Source organism: Hyperolius riggenbachi, chromosome 3 (genome assembly GCF_040937935.1).
Source record: "Hyperolius riggenbachi isolate aHypRig1 chromosome 3, aHypRig1.pri, whole genome shotgun sequence".
Classification (NCBI taxonomy): Eukaryota; Metazoa; Chordata; class Amphibia; order Anura; family Hyperoliidae; genus Hyperolius; species Hyperolius riggenbachi.
This window is the reverse complement of record NC_090648.1, coordinates 70,845,385-70,864,997: the sequence shown is the minus strand read 5'-3', so window position 1 is coordinate 70,864,997 and position 19,613 is coordinate 70,845,385. Positions and strand designations below refer to the sequence as shown.

Genomic DNA, 19,613 nt, shown 5'->3' with positions numbered 1-19,613 from the left:
TGAACCGGGCCCTAGGGTGACACATTGGTGGAATGTGTTTGGAGAGGGATATACAGTATAATATACAGGAAGGAAAGACAGGGTGAGAGGTGTATAAAGTTTAGAGACTGGAAGGGGGAGGGGAGGAGGAGGTAAGGGGAAACACAGCCAGAGAAGGATGGAATGGAGAGATGGGAGAGAAAAGGAAAGGTATAGTTTTGTGGTGATACAGAAGACATCATTCTTGGAGGACAGCTAGAGAGAACTGCAGAGAATTATCAAGCTAGCAGGACTCTGTCTACATGCAGAAAGATGTGAGGACATTTCTGCTGAGAGCATCTCTCACGGGCTTCCATCATTGCAGGGATCTGTGTCTGCTCTCTTCCTCACCCAGAAAGCAAGGCAGCTCTAGCCTGTAATCTAATGACAGATAAGGCTGCAGTGATTGCTGGTCTCTTCCAGACCAGACATAAGCACGGAGCAGCTTCAACGAAGTTCCAGGCTTGAAGGAAGGGTGAGAGAGAGAGCTCACCGAGGAATGAGTCACTGTAGTACTGGCAGCAGTAGGGAGACACACCGGTTATGCACAGACACTTATTTTCTCTCCCTCGATCCTCAGAAGAACACACACCGACATTACAGTTACCCTTCTCTTCTTCCTCCTCGTTTGGTTTGAAACTCCCTCTCCTCAGCCCTCCCCCTCAGTGTCAGAGTGGAGAGGGGAGGGGCGCCCTTTCTGTGCCATGTACGCTGGCAGGAGATGCAGGGGCACAGCGTGGCTGCGGACAGCAGATTGCCGAAAAACAGCTGATCTCTGCTGCCAGTGTGTGACACCCGCCCCAGCTCTCCTATCGGTAGATTTCCGCCCTAGGCATAGAACTAGGTGGCCTGTGCGGAAATCCGGCCATGTCTACTGTGCCAGCAGTAGCATATTGTCCCTGCAGCCCTCTCTATTGTGGCAGCAGCAGCATATTGTCCCTGCAGCCCTCTCTATTGTGGCAGCAGCAGCATATTGTCCCTGCAGCCCTCTCTATTGTGGCAGCAGCAGCATATTGTCCCTGCAGCCCTCTCTATTGTGGCAGCAGCAGCATATTGTCCCTGCAGCCCTCTCTATTGTGGCAGCAGCAGCATATTGTCCCTGCAGCCCTCTCTATTGTGGCAGCAGCAGCATATTGTCCCTGCGGCCCTCTCTATTGTGCCAGCAGCAGCATATTGTCCCTGCAGCCCTCTCTATTGTAGCAGCAGCAACATACTGTCCGTGCAGCCCTCTCTATTGTGGCAGCAGCAGCATATTGTCCATGCAGCCCTCTCTATTGTGGCAGCAGCAACATACTGTCCATGCAGCCCTCTCTATTGTGGCAGCAGCAGCATATTGTCCCTGCAGTCCTCTCTATTGTGCCAGCAGCAGCATATTGTCCCTGCAGCCCTCTATATTGTGCCAGCAGCAGCATATTGTCCTTGCAGCCCTCTTTTTTTGTGGCAGCAGCAGCATATTGTCCCTGCAGCCCTCTCTATTGTGCCAGCAGCAGCATATTGTCCCTGCAGCCCTCTCTATTGTGCCAGCAGCAGCATATTGTCCCTGCAGCCCTCTCTATTGTGCCAGCAGCAGCATATTGTCCCTGCAGCCCTCTCTATTGTGCCAGCAGCAGCATATTGTCCCTGCAGCCCTCTCTATTGTGGCAGCAGCAGCATATTGTCCCTGCAGCCCTCTCTATTGTGCCAGCAGCAACATACTGTCCATGCAGCCCTCTCTATTGTGCCAGCAGCAGCATATTGTCCCTGCAGCCCTCTCTATTGTGCCAGCAGCAACATATTGTCCCTGCAGCCCTCTCTATTGTGCCAGCAGCAGCATGCTGTCCATGCAGCCCTCTCTATTTTGCCAGCAGCATATTGTCCCTGCAGCCCTCTCTATTGTGCCAGCAGCAGCATATTGTCCCTGCAGCCCTCTCTATTGTGCCAGCAGCAGCATATGGTCCCTGCAGCCCTCTCTATTGTGCCAGCAGCAGCATATTGTCCCTGCAGCCCTCTCTATTGTGCCAGCAGCATATTGTCCCTGCAGCCCTCTCTATTGTGCCAGCAGCATATTGTCCCTGCAGCCCTCTCTATTGTGCCAGCAGCATATTGTCCCTACAGCCCTCTCTATTGTGCCAGCAGCAGCATCTTGTCCCTTCAGCCCTCTCTATTGAGCCGGCAGCATATTGTCCCTGCAGCCCTCTCTATTGAGCCGGCAGCATATTGTCCCTGCAGCCTTCTTTATTGTGCCAGCAGCAGCATATTGTCCCTGCAGCCCCCTCTATTGTGCCAGCAGCATATTGTCCCTGCAGCCCTCTCTTTTGTGCCAGCAACATATTGTCCCTGCAGCCCTCTCTATTGTGCCAGCAGCATATTGTCCCTGCAGCCCTCTCTTTTGTGCCAGCAGCTGCATATTGTCCCTGCAGCCCTCTCTTTTGTGCCAGCAGCAGCATATTGTCCCTGCAGCTCTCTCTATTGTGCCAGCAACAGCATATTGTCCCTTCAGCCCTCTCTATTGTGCCAGCAGCAGCATATTGTCCCTGCAGCCCTCTCTATTGTGCCAGCAGCATATTGTTCCTGCAGCCCTCTCTATTGTGCCAGCAGCATATAGTCCCTGCAGCCCTCTCTGTTGTGCCAGCAGCAGCATATTGTCCCTGCAACTAGTGTTGGGCGAACAGTGTTCGCCACTGTTCGGGTTCTGCAGAACATCACCCTGTTCGGGTGATGTTCGAGTTCGGCTGAACACCTGGTGGTGTTCGGCCAAACTGTTCACGTTCGCCCGAACGGCTCAATTCCTGGCCGAACCTGGCCGAACAGGGCCCCTGTTCGGCCGAACAGGGCCCTGTTCGGCCGAATACGGCCCCCCTATGGGGTCGCAGGCATAAGGGGGAAACATGCCCCGATCGCGGGGGGGGGGGGGGTCGGAAATTCCTCCCACCCCCTCCGCTAGCGCTCCCCCCTCTGCCCGCTTCCCCATACAAAAGTTTAAGGAAAGTACCGGTGGTAGTGGATGGCCTGGCAGTGGCACTGTGGAGTGAGGAGGAGGAGTCCGGAGAGTGACGCGTTGAGGGATGCCGGGCAGAGGGCGTGAGGTCAGAGAAAGGGCGGAAGTACCACAAGGGTACTACCGCTGAACCGCCCGCTACCCGGCCTCCCTCAACGCATCACTCTCCGGACTCCTCCTCCCCACTCCACAGTGCCACTGCCAGGCCATCCACTACCACCGGTACTTTCCTTAAACTTTTGTATGGGGAAGCGGGCAGAGGGGGGAGCGCCAGCGGAGGGGGTGGGGGGAATTTCCGACCCCCCCCCCCCCGCGATCGGGGCATGCTCCCCCCTTATGCCTGCGACCCCATAGGGCCCCCAAAAGCGGGATGTTCGGGGAGTTCGGGGTTCGGCCCGAACATGCCGAACATCGCGGTCATGTTCGGCGAACTTTCCCGAACCCGAACATCCAGGTGTTCGCCCAACACTACCTGCAACCCCCCCTATTGTGCTAGCAGCAGCATATTGTCCCTAGAGATGGCTCAAACCTCCGATTTTGGGTTCGCGAACCTCGAACGTGAACTTCCGCAAAAGTTTCGCTCAAACCAGGCGAACCGCAATAGACTGCAATGGGCAGGTGAACTACAAACACTTTTTCTGGCCACAAAAGTGATGGAAAAGATGTTTCAAGGGGTCTAACACCTGTAGGGGAGCATGGCAGAGTGGGATACACACCAAAAGTCCCTGGGAAAATTACGGATTTGACGCACAGCAGGGTTATAATCCCTAAAGGGCAGAAATCACATTGCATTCCTAAATTGGAGGCATAAAGTGCTTGAAAACATCTTGAGTGTGTATACATGGATCAGCAGGTAGTGTAAGTAGTGTACTGCTTCACACTGACAGACCAAACTCACTGTGTAATAGTTGTTTGTGTAGTGATGGCCGTGCTGGACTGGTGCACACGATGGCGAAATTGCAGGCGATGGCGGTTTTCAAGCCCATATGGTTGGGCTGAGGTAGCTCAATGACAGAACAATAGAGCTGGGCCGAACGGTTCGCCTGCGAACGGTTCCATACGAACTTCCGTGGTTCGCGTTCGCGTCCCGCAGGCGAACGTTTTCGGAAGTTCGATTCGCCCCATAATGCACCATGGAGGGTCAACTTTGACCCTCTACATCACAGTCAGCAGGCCCAGTGTAGCCAATTAGGCTACACTAGCCCCTGGAGCCCCACCCCCCCTTATATAAGGCAGGCAGCGGCGGCCATTACGGTCACTCGTGTGCCTGCCTGCATTAGTGAGAGTAGGGCGAGCTGCTGCACTGTCTCTCATAGGGAAAGATTAGTTAGGCTTAGCTTGTTCCTGGCTGCATACCTGTTCTGTGAACCCACCACTGCATACCTGTACTGTGTCTGTGAACCCACCACTGCATACCTGTTCAGTGAACCCACCACTGCATACCTGTTCTGTGAACCCACCACTGCATACCTGTTCAGTGAACCTGCCACTGCATACCTGTACTGTGAACCCACCACTGCATACCTGTTCTGTGAACCCACCACTGCATACCTGTTCTGTGAACCCGCCACTGCATACCTGTTCTGTGAACCCGCCACTGCATACCTGTTCAGTGAACCTGCCACTGCATACCTGTTCTGTGAACCCACCACTGCATACCTGTTCTGTGAACCCGCCACTGCATACCTGTTCTGTGAACCCGCCACTGCATACCTGTTCAGTGAACCTGCCACTGCATACCTGTTCAGTGAACCCACCACTGCATACCTGTTCTGTGAACCCGCCACTGCATACCTGTTCTGTGAACGCGCCACTGCATACCTGTTCTGTGAACCCGCCACTGCATACCTGTTCTGTTCTGTGAACCCACCACTGCATACCTGTTCTGTGTACCCACCACTGCATACCTGTTCTGTTCAGTGAACCCACCACTGCATACCTGTTCTGTTCAGTGAACCCGCCACTGCATACCTGTTCTGTTCTGTGAACCCACCACTGCATACCTGTTCTGTTCAGTGAACCCGCCACTGCATACCTGTTCTGTTCTGTGAACCCACCACTGCATACCTGTTCTGTTCAGTGAACCCACCACTGCATACCTGTTCTGTTCAGTGAACCCGCCACTGCATACCTGTTCTGTTCAGTGAACCCGCCACTGCATACCTGTTCTGTTCAGTGAACCCGCCACTGCATACCTGTTCTGTTCAGTGAACAGTTTGGTGTGTCAGTGTGAAGCAGTACCTTAATTACACTACCTGATTGATGTATACACATGCAAGATGTTTTAAAGCACTTTAGGCCTGTCATTTAGCATTCAATGTGATTTCTGCCCTTAAAAGCTGCTGCTGGCTCGCGAACTTTAACGCGAACCTTCCGCGAAAGTTCGCGAACCCGGTTCGCGAACCTAAAATCGGAGGTTCGGCCCAACTCTACAGAACAACAGTGACTGTCCAGCTGATCGAATTTGGTCTGTCCACAATGAAGCAATGACCTTATTATCTTGGGTGTGCCCCCCAACACACTCATACAACCAGTCATTGCTTCATTGTGATATGCAAGCCCCTTCACCGCGGCAAGGTAACAATCACGAAGGGGAATTGACACATGTACATGCCTTTTGTTTTGTTGTTGCAGCTGCAGTGCAGCCAGGAAAATTTGGCATGTACACGCACCAGAAAAATTATTCTTTTTGTTAGAGGCTTAAAAATTCAGGAATCCACCTGCCGTCCTGGACCCTGTTGGTGGTGGCGGAGAAGGCAGTCAAGCGGCATGCAGGCAGAGATGCTGTGTGTGGGGACTGACTTAGTCTTCGGGCGGGCAGTAGCCCTCCGGGATCCATGCCTCATTCATTTTGATAAAGGTGAGGTACTGAACACTTTTTTGACCTAGGCAACTTCTCTTCTCACTGACAATGCCTCCAGCTGCGCTGAAGGACCTTTCTGACAGGACGCTTGAGGCAGGGCAAGCCAGAAGTTGGATGGCAAATTGTGACAGCTCTGGCCACAGGTCAAGCCTGTGCACTCAGTAGTCCAGGGGTTAATCGCTGCTCAGAGTGTCTATATCCGCACTTAAGGCCAGGTAGTTGGCTACCTGCCGGTCAAGGCGTTGGTGGAGGGTGGATCCGGAAGGGCTAAGGTGAGGCTTTGGACTAAAGAATGTCCACATCCAAAATTGCTAGAGTGTCCTGTCCTTGCCTGCGTGGACATGGGAGGAAGAGGAAGATTACTGGCAGTGGTACCTTTATTCCGTTGTGTTGTGACATCACCCTTAAACGCACTGTAAAGCACTGTAAAGCATACTTGCCAGCTTGTTGTGCAAGTGCTGCATCCTTTCTGCCTTTTGGTAATTTGGTAACATCTCTGCCACTTTGTGCTTATACCGTGGGTGTAGTAGCGTTGCCCCCCAGTACAGGTAATTCCCCTTGAGTTTTTTTATACAGGGTCCCTCAACAGGCTGGACAGCATGAAAGACCCCATCTGCACAAAGTCGGATGCCGACCTACTATCCATCTCGTCTTGCTCTTCCTCAGTGTAGTCAGGTAAGTTCTCCTCCTCCCCCCAGCCATGAACAATACCACGAAAAAGGTGAGCAGCACAAGCCCCCTGTGACGCCTGCTGCGGTTGTTCTTCCGCCTCCTCCTCAAAAAAAACCACCTTCCTCATCTGACTCCTCTTCCCCAGATGACTCCTCCTCCTCCTCCCTCCTCTGTGCTGCCACAGGTGTTGATGACAAATCTGGTTCTGGTCGTGATGTTTCCAACAACTCTTCCTCCTCTTCCTGTTCACGCTCCTCTACAGCTTGATCCACCACTCTACGCACGGCACGCTCCAGGAAGAAAGCATATGGGATCAAGTCGCTGATGGCGCCTTCACTGCGTCACCTCCTCAAACGGACGCATGAGCCTGCAGGCATTACGCATGAGTGTCCAGTACTTCGGCCAGAAAATGCCCAGCTCCCCAGAGCATGACCTTTAAGCGTAGCTGTAAATATAGTCATTGACAGCTTTCTCCTGTTGTAGCAGGTGGTCAAACATGAGAAGCGTTTCCAGCGAGTCGGGCTATCGCAAATCAAGCGCCTCACCGGCAAGTTGTTTCTCTGCTGAATATCGTCCAAGTGCACCATGGCCGTGTGGGAACGCCTGAAATGGCCACTCACCTTCCACGACTGCATCAAGACCTCCTGTAAGCCTGGGTACTTACACACAAATCTTTGGATTATTAGATTCAGCACATGTGCCATGCAGGGTACATGTGTCAACTTTCCCAAACTCAAAGCCGACAAGAGATTGCTGCCATTGTCACACACCACTTTGCCGATCTCTAGTTGGTGCGGGGTCAGCCACTGATCCACCTGTTTGTTAAGAGCAGCCAGGAGAGCTGCTCCAGTGTGACTCTCGACTTTGAGGCAAGACATGTCCAAGATGGCGTGACACCGTCGTACCTGGCATGCAGCATAGTAGAGTTGCACTGCCACTCAGCTGAGGAGGAGGGGGACAACAGCAAAGAGGATGCAGCAGGAGTAGTAGGAGGAGAAGGAGAGTAGGTGGCAGCAGGCCTGCCTGCAATCCGTGGAGGTGTCACAACTAGGTCCGCTGCACAGCCACGTACTCCCTGCTTGCCAGCGGTCACCAGGTTGACCCAATGTGCTGTATAAGTAATGTACCTGCCCTGACCGTGCTTTGCAGACCTGGCATCCATGATCAGATGGACCCTTGATCCAATGCTGTGTGCCAGAGATGACACCACTTGCCTTTCAACATCACGGTACAGTTTGGGTATCGCCTTTTTTGAGAAATAATTGCGGCCTGGTATCTTCCAACGCGGTGTCCCAATCACCACAAATTTTCAGAAGGCCTCAGAGTCCACCAGCTGGTATGGTAACAGCTGGTGAGCTAACAGTTCCGCCAAGCCAGCTGTCGCCGGGCAAGGGGGTGACTTGCAGACATTGGCTTCTTCCGCTCAAAGATTTCCTTAACGGACACCTGGCTGCTGTGGGCAGAGGATCAGAAACCGCTCAAGGTGAGAGGCGGAGTGGAGGAGGGTGGCTGTGAAGGTGCAAGGGATAAAGCGGCTTAAGATGCTGCACCTGAAGGAGGAAGAGGAGGCGGAGCGTGGCTTTGCGTTTGTGGGCTGCCTTTCCTCAGGTGGTCATCCCATTGCTGTTTGTGCTTTTTCATCATGTGACTTCGTAAGGCAGTTTTCCCTGCACGGGTCTTGGTCTTTCCACGACTAAATTTTTGGTGGCAGACAGTACAGATGCAATCGCTGTCATCTGAGGCAGACATACAAAACATTTCCACACCACTAAGCCCTAGGATGATGGCACTGTGGTGGTGGCGGCAGCAGCTGACCTTGAAGGGCATGCTGGCTGGCTGTCCATAGGTGGCGATACATGCTGCCGGACACTGCCACAAACTGTTTCTGATTACGAGCTCCCCCTGCTTCTTTCAGCAACTGGTCTCCTCCTACTCCTCTCTTACTCCCCCTCTGAACTGTCCATCCTGTTCATCTTGTCTATTGGGAACCCACGTGACATCCATGGCAGTATCATAATCATCCTCCACAGTGTTGCTTGTATCAGACACCTCCAAAACTGCACCAACAACAGATATTTCATCATCCTCACACCTTACGTCCATTCGGACGCCTAACTCAGACATATGAGGTGGTGTAACATGCTTAGCGCCTTCATCTTGTAACAATAATGGCTGTGAATCAGTTAATTCCTCACCAAAATACTCCTGCGAAATTTCAAATGGAGCGGATGTGGTGCTAGTAATAGCAGTGGTGGCAGCCGGCTGAGTGTTAATTGGGGTGCCAGAATCAGAGCAGGAGGAGGAAGATATGTCACGGTAACATGCAGAAGCTGAGGAAGATGAGATGTTCTGTGTTAAATAGTCAATTACGTCCTGACAATCTTGGGAGTTGATGGCACGTGCCTTCTGAACACTGTATTTTGGTCGAGGGCCGCACAAAATCACGTCAGCACGACCTTGAACAGACCTGCCTGGTGGCCTGCCTCTGGCTCTGCCTCTTGTTGTTTTGTCTATATTGGGGGGATGAAGTGAAAGGTATGCACTGACTTGACTAATACAATGTGCAGTCACACAGATGCAGTGAAAGGTATACACTGACTGCTGGTATAATACAATGTGCAGTCACACAGATGCAGTGAAAAGGTATACACTGACTGCTGGTATAATACAATGTGCAGTCACAGAGATGCAGTGAAAGGTATACACTGACTGCTGGTATAATACAATGTGCAGTCACACAGATGCAGTGAAAGGTACTGGCTGCTGGTATAATACAATGTGCAATCACACAGATGCAGTGAAAAGTATACACTGACTACTGGTATAATACAATATGCAGTCACACAGATGCAGTGAAAAGGTATACACTGACTGCTGGTTTAATACAAGGTGCAGTCACACAGATGCAGTAAAGGTACTGACTGCTGGTATAATACAATGTGCAGTCACATAGATGCAGTGGAAGGTACTGACTGCTGGTATAATACAATGTGCAGTCACAGAGATGCAGTGAAAAGGTATGCACTGACTGGTGGTATTATTCAATGTGCAGTCACACAGATGCAGTGAAAGGTATGCACTGACTGCTGTATAATGATGAGACGAATACAGTTGAAATCATATAACGAGAATCTGTTATGGAGGACAAGTCTGCCATCCATTCAAGTAAAAGGTATGCACTGACTTATATAATACAATGTGCAGTCACAGAGATGCAGTGAAAGGTATGCAGTGACTGGTGGTATAATACAATGTGCAGTCACACAGATGCAGTGAAAAGGTATGCACTGACTGGTATATAAAACAGTGTGCAGTCACACAGATGCAGTGAAAGGTATGCAGTGACTGGTGGAATAATACAATGTGCAGTCACACAGATGCAGTGAAAAGGTATGCACTGACTGGTATATAATACAGTGTGCAGTCACACAGATGCAGTGAAAGGTATGCAGTGACTGGTATAATACAGTGTGGACACACACATGCAGTGAAAAGGTATGCACTGACTGGTATATAAAACAGTGTGCAGTAGCACAGATGCAGTGAAAGGTATGCAGTGACTGGTCGTATAATATAATGTGCAGTCACACAGATGCAGTGAAAAGGTATGCACTGAATGTGCTGGGCCTGGCACAGTATAGCAATTAGCAAGGGCCAGCTGTGACAGACAGGGCTGTATATGCAGTGTCAGTGGCCTACACAAAAAAAAAACACATCACAAGAACATTAGCTCTCAAAAGAGCTTTTTTTTGTGGTGCTGTTCAGCATCAAATATCAGCAAGGAGCAAGCTAACAAGACCTAGCTAACGCTTTCCCTATCTCTGCAGCAACCTCTCCCTTCTCTCACTAAAGCAGGCAGCAGGCAGAGTGAGAAAATGGCCGACACTGCTGCCTTCCTTTTATCGGGGGGGGGGGGGGGGGGGGGAGGTCCAGGAGGGAGTGCAGCCAGATTGGCTGCCATGTGTCTGCTGACTGTGATGTAGAGGGTTAAAGTTTAGCCCAATGATGTAGTATAGGGGGCGGGTCAGACTCGCTATATGTTCGTGTTTTGACACGAACGCAAACCCCTCTTGTTCGCACAAACAAGTTCACCGGCGAACCGTTCGGGCCATCTCTAATTGTCCCTGCAGCCCTCTTTATTGTGCCAACGGCAGCATATTGTCCCTGCAGCTCTCTCTATTGAGACAGCAGCATATTGTCCCTGCAACCCTCTCTATTGTGCCAACAGCATATTGTCCCTGCAGCCCTCTCTATTGTGCCAGCAGCAGCAGCATATTGTCACTGCAGCCCTCTCTATTGTGCCAGCAGCATAGTGTTCCTGTAACCCTCTCTATTGTGCCAGCAGCAGCATATTGTCCCTGCAGCCCTCTCTATTGTGCCAGCAGCAGCATATTGTCCATGCAGCCCTCTCTATTGTGCCAGCAGCAGCATATTGTCCCTGCAGCCCTCTCTATTGTGCCAGCAGCAGCATATTGTCACTGCAGCCCTCTCTATTGTGCCAGCAGCAGCATATTGTCCCTGTAACCCTCTCTATTGTGCCAGCAGCAGCATATTGTCCCTGCTGCCCTCTCTATTGTGCCAGCAGCATATTGTCCCTGCAGCCTTCTCTATTGTGCCAGCAGCAGCATATTGTCCCTGCAACCCTCTCTATTGTGCCAACAGCAGCAGCATATTGTCCCTGCAGCCCTCTCTATTGTGGCAGCGGCAGCATATTGTCCCTGCAGGACCCTCTATTGTGGCAGCGGCAGCATATCGTCCCTGCAGCCTAGTGTTGGGCGAACATCTAGATGTTCGGGTTCGGGCCGAACAGGCCGAACATGGCCGCGATGTTCGGGTGTTCGACCCGAACTCCGAACATAATGGAAGTCAATGGGGACCCGAACTTTTGTGGTTTGTAAAGCCTCCTTACATGCTACATACCCCAAATTTACAGGGTATGTGCACCTTGGGAGTGGGTACAAGAGGAAAAAAATTTTTAGCAAAAAGAGCTTATAGTTTTTGAGAAAATCGATTTTAAAGTTTTAAAGGGAAAACTGTCTTTTAAATGCGGGAAATGTCTGTTTTCTTTGCACAGGTAACATGCTTTTTGTCGGCATGCAGTCATAAATGTAATACATATAAGAGGTTCCAGGAAAAGGGACCGGTAATGCTAATCCAGCAGCAGCACACGTGATGGAACAGGAGGAGGGTGGCGCAGGAGGAGAAGGCCACGCTTTGAGACACAACAACCCAGGCCTTGCATGAGGACAAGAAGCGTGCGGATAGCATGCTTTGTACCACCATGCAGTCATAAATGTAATAAAGATAAGTGGTTCAATAAACAGGGACCACGCGGCAACGCTAACCCAGCAGCAGCACACGTGATGGAACAGGAGGAGGCGCAGGAGGAGAAGGCCACGCTTTGTGAGACACAACAACCCAGGCCTTGCATGAGGACAAAAAGCGTGCGGATAGCATGCTTTGTACCGCCATGTAGTCATAAATGTAATAAAGATAAGAGGTTCAATAAACAGGGACCACGCGGCAACGCTAACCCAGCAGCAGCAGCAGCAGCAGCACACGTGATGGAACAGGAGGAGGCGCAGGAGGAGAAGGCCACGCTTTGTGAGACACAACAACCCAGGCCTTGCATGAGGACAAAAAGCGTGCGGATAGCATGCTTTGTACCGCCATGTAGTCATAAATGTAATAAAGATAAGAGGTTCAATAAACAGGGACCACGCGGCAACGCTAACCCAGCAGCAGCAGCAGCACACGTGATGGAACAGGAGGAGGCGCAGGAGGAGAAGGCCACGCTTTGTGAGACACAACAACCCAGGCCTTGCATGAGGACAAAAAGCGTGCGGATAGCATGCTTTGTACCGCCATGTAGTCATAAATGTAATAAAGATAAGAGGTTCAATAAACAGGGACCACGCGGCAACGCTAACCCAGCAGCAGCAGCAGCAGCAGCACACGTGATGGAACAGGAGGAGGCGCAGGAGGAGAAGGCCACGCTTTGTGAGACACAACAACCCAGGCCTTGCATGAGGACAAAAAGCGTGCGGATAGCATGCTTTGTACCGCCATGTAGTCATAAATGTAATAAAGATAAGAGGTTCCATAAACAGGGACCGGCAACGGTAACCCAGCAGCAGCAGCAGCAGCACACGTGATGGAACAGGAGGAGGCGCAGGAGGAGAAGGCCACGCTTTGTGAGACACAACAACCCAGGCCTTGCATGAGGACAAAAAGCGTGCGGATATAGCAGCAATGCTTTTTGCCGCCATGCAGTCATAAATGTAATACAGATGAGAGGTTCAATAAACAGGGACCGGAAACGCTAAACCATCCCAGATGTTCATCGGTCATGTTACTTGGTTGGGGTCCAGGAGTGTTGCGTAGTCGTTTCCAATCCAGGATTGATTCATTTTAATTTGAGTCAGACGGTCTGCATTTTCTGTGGAGAGGCGGATACGCCGATCTGTGATGATGCCTCCGGCAGCACTGAAACAGCGTTCCGACATAACGCTGGCTGCCGGGCAAGCCAGCACCTCTATTGCGTACATTGCCAGTTCGTGCCAGGTGTCTAGCTTCATGCCCGGTTTCAGGTCCAGCGGTGCCAGCCACAAATCCGTCTGTTCCTTTATTCCCCTCCAAATTTCCTCCCCTGTGTGCTGCTTATCCCCAAGGCAGATCAGCTTCAGCAACGCTTGCTGACGCATGCCAACAGCTGTGCTGCACTGCTTCCACGATCCTACTGCTGCTGGTGCTGGGTTAGCATTTCCGGATGAGGTACAGCTTTGAGATGCGTTGGAGGAGAAGGAGTCAGAGAGGTAGGTGCTGCTGTTGTTATCCAGCTGTTTGCGGCGTGGGCAACACCCGCGCCGTAGCAGGTGAGGAATCGCTGCCAGGCTCCACAAGGTTCACCCAGTGCGCGGTAAGGGAGATGTATCGACCCTGGCCGAACGCACTCGTCCAGGTGTCAGTGGTGAGGTGAACCTTGCAGGCAACGGCATTCTTCAAGCTTCGGGTTATTTAGCTGACCACGTGCTCATGCAACTCAGGCACTGCAGAGCGCGCAAAGTGGTAGCGGCTGGGAACCACGTAACGTGGGATGGCCACTGACATCATGCCCTTGAAGCTGTTTGTCTCCACCACTCGATATGGCAGCATTTCGCAGGCCAGAAGCTTGGCTATGCTGGCTGGCTGTTACTGCCACGGCCCGGGGGTCATTTGCTGGCAATTTCCTCTTGTGCTCAAACATCTCAGAGACAGACAACTCAACCGTAGCGCTGCACACCGAAGGGCTGTTGGTTGTTGTGTTTGATGAACACTGGGAGACCTCAAGAGCACTAGTCCGGAAAGTGACAGTGTCAGCATCGTCTGATGTTTGTGAATGTTGTGAACCACGCAATGGCTGGGCTACTGCTGCTGCTGAGGCGGGTCTGGTGGTGAGTCTGGTGAACCCAAGGGAGGCAGTGTTGCTGGTGGTACCCTGTCCTGCCGCGTTTGCCCACAGAGTGGGATGTTTGGATAGAATGTGGCGGCTCATGCTGGTGGTGGAGAGGTTGTTAATACTTTTCCCCCTGCTCAGGCGGGTCTTGCACACCTTGCAAATCGCCATGGTAACATCCTCAGTGCAGTCTTCAAAGAAAGCCCAGACTTTAACTGGCTGAGGACTCGGACCTCGTGCGTGATGTGCTGGTGCTGCTTAACCCACTGCTGGACGCTTGAGAGGTCATCCAAGTAATTATCTGGTCCTGTTCTTTTGGATCTGTGAGGGTTGTTGTCCTGGACAACATGGGCAGTATTGAGTGGGTTTTCTTGGGTGCTCCCCTGTGGCCTGTACGTGAACCGTCAGGGGAAACACCTCTTCCCTTGCCCCTCCCTCTTTCACCGGATTTCTTCCTCATTTCACTTATCCTTAAAGTACACGCTGACTGGCAGCAGTACAGTGGCAGTACAGAAATGCTATACAGTGGTGGGTGAGCGGTGTACCACTATTGTCAGCAGTGACACAGAGCACAATGCTATACAGTGGCGGGTGAGCGGTGTACTACTGTTCCCAGCAGACACAGAGTGGAAGTAAACACAATGCTATATAGTGTGGCTGAGCCGTGTACACAGAGTGGCATTAAACACAATGCTATATAGTCTGCTATATAGTCACCCCGAACAGGGTGATGTTCTGCAGAACCCGAACAGTGGCAAACACTGTTCGCCCAACACTACTGGGAGGGAACGCAGATTTTAGTACCTAAACACACGATACAACATGTTTTCCGGGGTCGGACTCTGAGGCACATACAGATGGTCCCGATCATCATCCTCATCATACAACTCTTCTCCTGAGTCTGACCCACCCACCACCTCTGCCACCCCAACATCCCCAGACACAGACCCCTCATCGTCCTCAACATTAACTTGGGATGCTGGCCTGAGCCAGACCTCCTCCTCCACATCAGGCCCCATCATCTCCTCAATGGCAGCCCTCATTAATCGCTCTGGCGACGGACTGATGGACACAACGTTCTCCTCCGGGGAGGGCTGCTGCTGACCACTGGCTGCTGGGGTGGATGTTATAGCTTGCGTGGGGCGTTGGCTGTTGCTGTTGTTGGGAGTGCTGCTCACAGCGGAGGTCTCTGGGGAACTCATGTTGAGCTCATATAGTGGTTGACGGTGAGTGGAGTATTACTGATCCCAGCAATATACACACTGACTGGCAGAGTACGCAATGCTATATAGTGTGGCTGAGCGGTGTACACAGAGTGGCAGTAAACACAATGCTATATAGTCTGGCTGAGCGAGCGGTGTACTACTGTTCCCAGCAGAATCAGAGTGGCAGTAAACAATGGTATATAGTCTGGCTGAGCGGTGTACACAGAGTGTCAGTAAACAATGGTATATAGTCTGGCTGAGCGAGCGGTGTACTACTGTTCCCAGCAGAATCAGAGTGGCAGTAAACAATGGTATATAGTCTGGCTGAGCGAGCGGTGTACTACTGTTCCCAGCAGAATCAGAGTGGCAGTAAACAATGGTATATAGTCTGGCTGAGCGGTGTACACAGAGTGTCAGTAAACAATGGTATATAGTCTGGCTGAGCGAGCGGTGTACTACTGTTCCCAGCAGAATCAGAGTGGCAGTAAACAATGGTATATAGTCTGGCTGAGCGGTGTACACAGAGTGTCAGTAAACAATGGTATATAGTCTGGCTGAGCGGTGTACACACAATGCTATATAGTCTGCTATATAGTGTCAGTAAACAATGGTATATAGTCTGGCTGAGCGAGCGGTGTACTACTGTTCCCAGCAGAATCAGAGTGGCAGTAAACAATGGTATATAGTCTGGCTGAGCGGTGTACACAGAGTTTCAGTAAACAATGGTATATAGTCTGGCTGAGCGGTGTACACAGAGTGTCAGTAAACAATGGTATATAGTCTGGCTGAGCGGTGTACACAGAGTGGCAGTAAACACAATGCTATATAGTCTGGCTGAGCGAGCGGTGTACTACTGTTCCCAGCAGAATCAGAGTGGCAGTAAACAATGGTATATAGTCTGGCTGAGCGGTGTACACAGAGTGTCAGTAAACAATGGTATATAGTCTGGCTGAGCGGTGTACACAGAGTGTCAGTAAACAATGGTATATAGTCTGGCTGAGCGGTGTACACAGAGTGGCAGTAAACACAATGCTATATACTCTGGCTGAGCGAGCGGTGTACTACTGTTCCCAGCAGACACAGAACAGTAAACAGAATGCTATATAGTGTGGCTGAGTGAGCGGTGTACCACTATTCCCAGCAGACACAGAACAGTAAACAGAATGCTATATAGTGTGGCTGAGCGAGCGGTGTACCACTATTCCCAGCAGACACAGAACAGTAAACAGAATGCTATATAGTGTGGCTGAGCGAGCGGTGTACCACTATTCCAAACAGACACAGAACAGTGAACAGAATGCTATATAGTGTGGCTGAGCGAGCGGTGTACCACTATTCCCAGCAGACACAGAGTGGCAGTAAACAGAATGCTATATAGTGTGGCTGAGCGAGGTACACAGAGTGGCAGTAAACAGAATGCTATATAGTGTGGCTGAGCAAGCGGTGTACTACTATTCCCAGCAGACACAGAGTGGCAGTAAACAGAATGCTATATAGTGTGGCTGAGCGAGGTACACAGAGTGGCAGTAAACAGAATGCTATATAGTGTGGCTGAGCAAGCGGTGTACTACTGTTCCCAGCAGTGACACAATGACAGGGGGGACCCTGGCTAGCGTGGCTGGAGCGCGAACTACCCTGCCTGCCTACCCAAAGCTAAACCCACAGACAAATGGCGGAGATATGACGTGGTTCGGGTATTTATTTACCCGAACCACGTGACCGTTCGGCCAATCAGAGCGCGTTCGGGTCCGAACCACGTGACCCGTTCGGCCAATCACAGCGCTAGCCGAACGTTCGGGGAACGTTCGGTCATGCGCTCTTAGTTCGGCCATGTGGCCGAACGGTTTGGCCGAGCACCGTCAGGTGTTCGGCCGAACTCGAACATCACCCGAACAGGGTGATGTTCTGCAGAACCCGAACAGTGGCGAACACTGTTCGCCCAACACTACTGCAGCCCTCTCTATTGTGCCAGCACAGCAGCATATTGTCCCTGCTGCCCTCTCTATTGTGCCAGCAGCAGCATATTGTCCCTGCAACCCTCTCTATTGTGTCAGCAGCAGCATCATATTGTCCCTGCAGCCCTCTCTATTGTGCCAGCAGCAGCATATTGTCCCTGCAGCCCTCTGTATTGTGTCAGCAACAGCATATTGTCCGTGCAGCCCTCTCTATTGTGCCAGCAGCAGCATATTGTCCCTGCAGGCGTGCTTAAGCTGATATTGACAGCCATTACTTAGTATTTAAAGAGACACTGAAGCGAAAAAAAATATATGATATAATGAATTGGTTGTGTACTATGAATAATTACTAGAATATTAGCAGCAAAGAAAATATTCTAGTAGAGAGGGGGTGGCAGGCACTCAGAAAAGCTGTGGATGATGTGGAAGGTAGCCAATCTCAGGTATATATTCCAGCAGGAACTACGTGCTCAAGACAAAAATGGTAGATTCATTGCAAATATTCTCATATTTTTATTTTCAGGTGTATAGTGTTTTTTAACATTGCATCATTCTCTAATATGTGCAGATTACACAACACTCAGCATTCAAAATGATTCTTTCAGAGCAGTCTGTGAACTAATGACCTCTCCTCTGCCAGAGGAAAAGTAAATAGTTAACTAACAGTTGAGATAATAAAAGTCAGAAAACAGCCCTCTCCACGACTTTGAAAGTCGTAGAGATAATGGCTTTTTTGTATAGAGATAACAACTGGCGTTTCTTAACTCTTCCTGTACTGGAAACAATTAGACTGATGTATCTGATCTTCATGTTTTATTTCTTAGCTGTACTACACATACAAATCATAATATCATAGTTTTTTTTCGCTTCAGTGTCTCTTTAAACACCGGCGCGTCACCCAAAGAAGGCATGGTTAAGCGCCGAAACACATAGTGATGCCAGGCAGCACGCCATGCCAAGGATCCGCCCGCTGATCATCCCTCCTAGTGCACCATCGCTCCTGCTAGCTCTGGCCACTCTCAGGGGCTGTGAGAGGACTTACTGGTGGCTTGTACATGTGCAAATTTCTTCTAAGTCTGTAAGTGCAATTTTATTGCGTGTTTTAATAGTACAGAGGTTAACACACCATTGGGGCGATCCCTGTTACCTTGTTTTTATGTACAGATTACTGGCACCACCAAGCATTGGCAGCAAGCGCCTGGAGCAGTTATCCTCCTTAAAGAGAAACTGTAACCACGGATAGAACTTCATCCCAATCAGTAGCTGATACCCCCTTTCCCATGAGAAATCTTTTCCTTTTCTCAAATAGATCATCAGGGGGTCTGTATGGCTGATATTGTGGTGAAGCCCCTTCCACAGAGTGATGTCAGGACCATGGTCGTAACAGTTTCCTGTCTGTGAACCTCATAGCCTTGTGAGAAATAGCTGTTTACAGCTGTTTCAAACTACCAAAAAAGCAAGCAGCATCTCCTTCCACTATCATCACCTGCCAGCAGTAAAAATGTCACCATGAGATAAATGTCAAAATGTAAATCAGGGAGAGGAAAGATTTTACAAAGGGCAAACACTGACTAAATCATCCTCTATAATAAAACGCAAGTGTCCCTGCGTACTGCTTTCTCTGTCCTTGGGTCCGTTGAGACAGGAGGACGGGGACAGTGAGCTGGGCTGGTGTGTGTGCCGGCGGATGGGTGCACACATGTGCACCAGCAGCGGGTGTACGTGTGCAGCGGGTGCGCGCGCATGTGCACAGTCAAAAAACAGACCTGAAGCCTGTTTTTAAACGGGCTTGGGTCTACTAGTTTATACATAACCATTGTAAAAATAAAGCACTTTTTTGTTATATTATTTTCATTGGAGTTCCTCTTTAAAGGGCCAGAGTGGGTCTGACTAGCGCAAGTATTGTGTTTTTGCACATACACAGGGTCTGTTCACATTTAAAAAAAACAACAAAAATAACCAGCGACCTTGTTTGAGTTATTGCAGTGGTGTTCTCTGTAATTCAGGCCCACAGCATTGTCAGCTTTGTTTTTTCCTGACCAGTTTAGCTTGTTTGGCTGGTATATCTAGTTTTGCTTGTTTGGGTTTTTGTACACTTTCTGCAACAGTCCCACTGATTATTTTTAATCATATTCACGAAAAGTTCTAGGCCTCATTTTGAAGTGTATCCAGAAAAAAAACACTCTTCTTTTTTTCAGATCTGTTTTTATTGTTTTTCAACAGTAAAAAAAAAGAAGAAGAACAATTTCCAGTGTGACTTGATAAAGTTACAATCGCACAAGCCAAATAGAAAAATTACAGCACCATAATATGCATACAGTACAGTCACAGGTTCAATTGGAATTGTGCATAACACAATGGGAAGAGAAGGAAGAACAAAAAAACAAACAAACAAAAAAAACAAATAAATAAAAAGGAAAAGGATTAGCCAGCATAAGGCTGATCACCATATCCAAATAGAAAAAAGGAGGGTTAAATTAAAAACGAG

The 19,613-nt window shown here is 50.2% G+C and overlaps 1 protein-coding gene across 3 annotated transcripts in view; it reads right to left on the bottom strand.

The window, feature by feature from the left end:
* The window catches only part of LOC137562727 (beta-1,3-galactosyltransferase 2-like), a 45,760-nt gene extending 45,113 nt beyond the window's left edge, over positions 1-647 (bottom strand). Inside the window, exon 1 of one of the 3 annotated variants that reach the window (XM_068274356.1) lies at positions 611-647. In XM_068274356.1, coding sequence (XP_068130457.1) covers positions 611-616 — 6 coding nt within the window. In that variant the 5' untranslated portion in view covers positions 617-647. Of the gene's footprint in view, positions 1-511; positions 588-610 lie in introns of those variants that run through there. The other 2 variants (XM_068274357.1, XM_068274358.1) reach the window with 2 other exon arrangements.
* Positions 648-19,613: the final 18,966 nt, after the last annotated feature.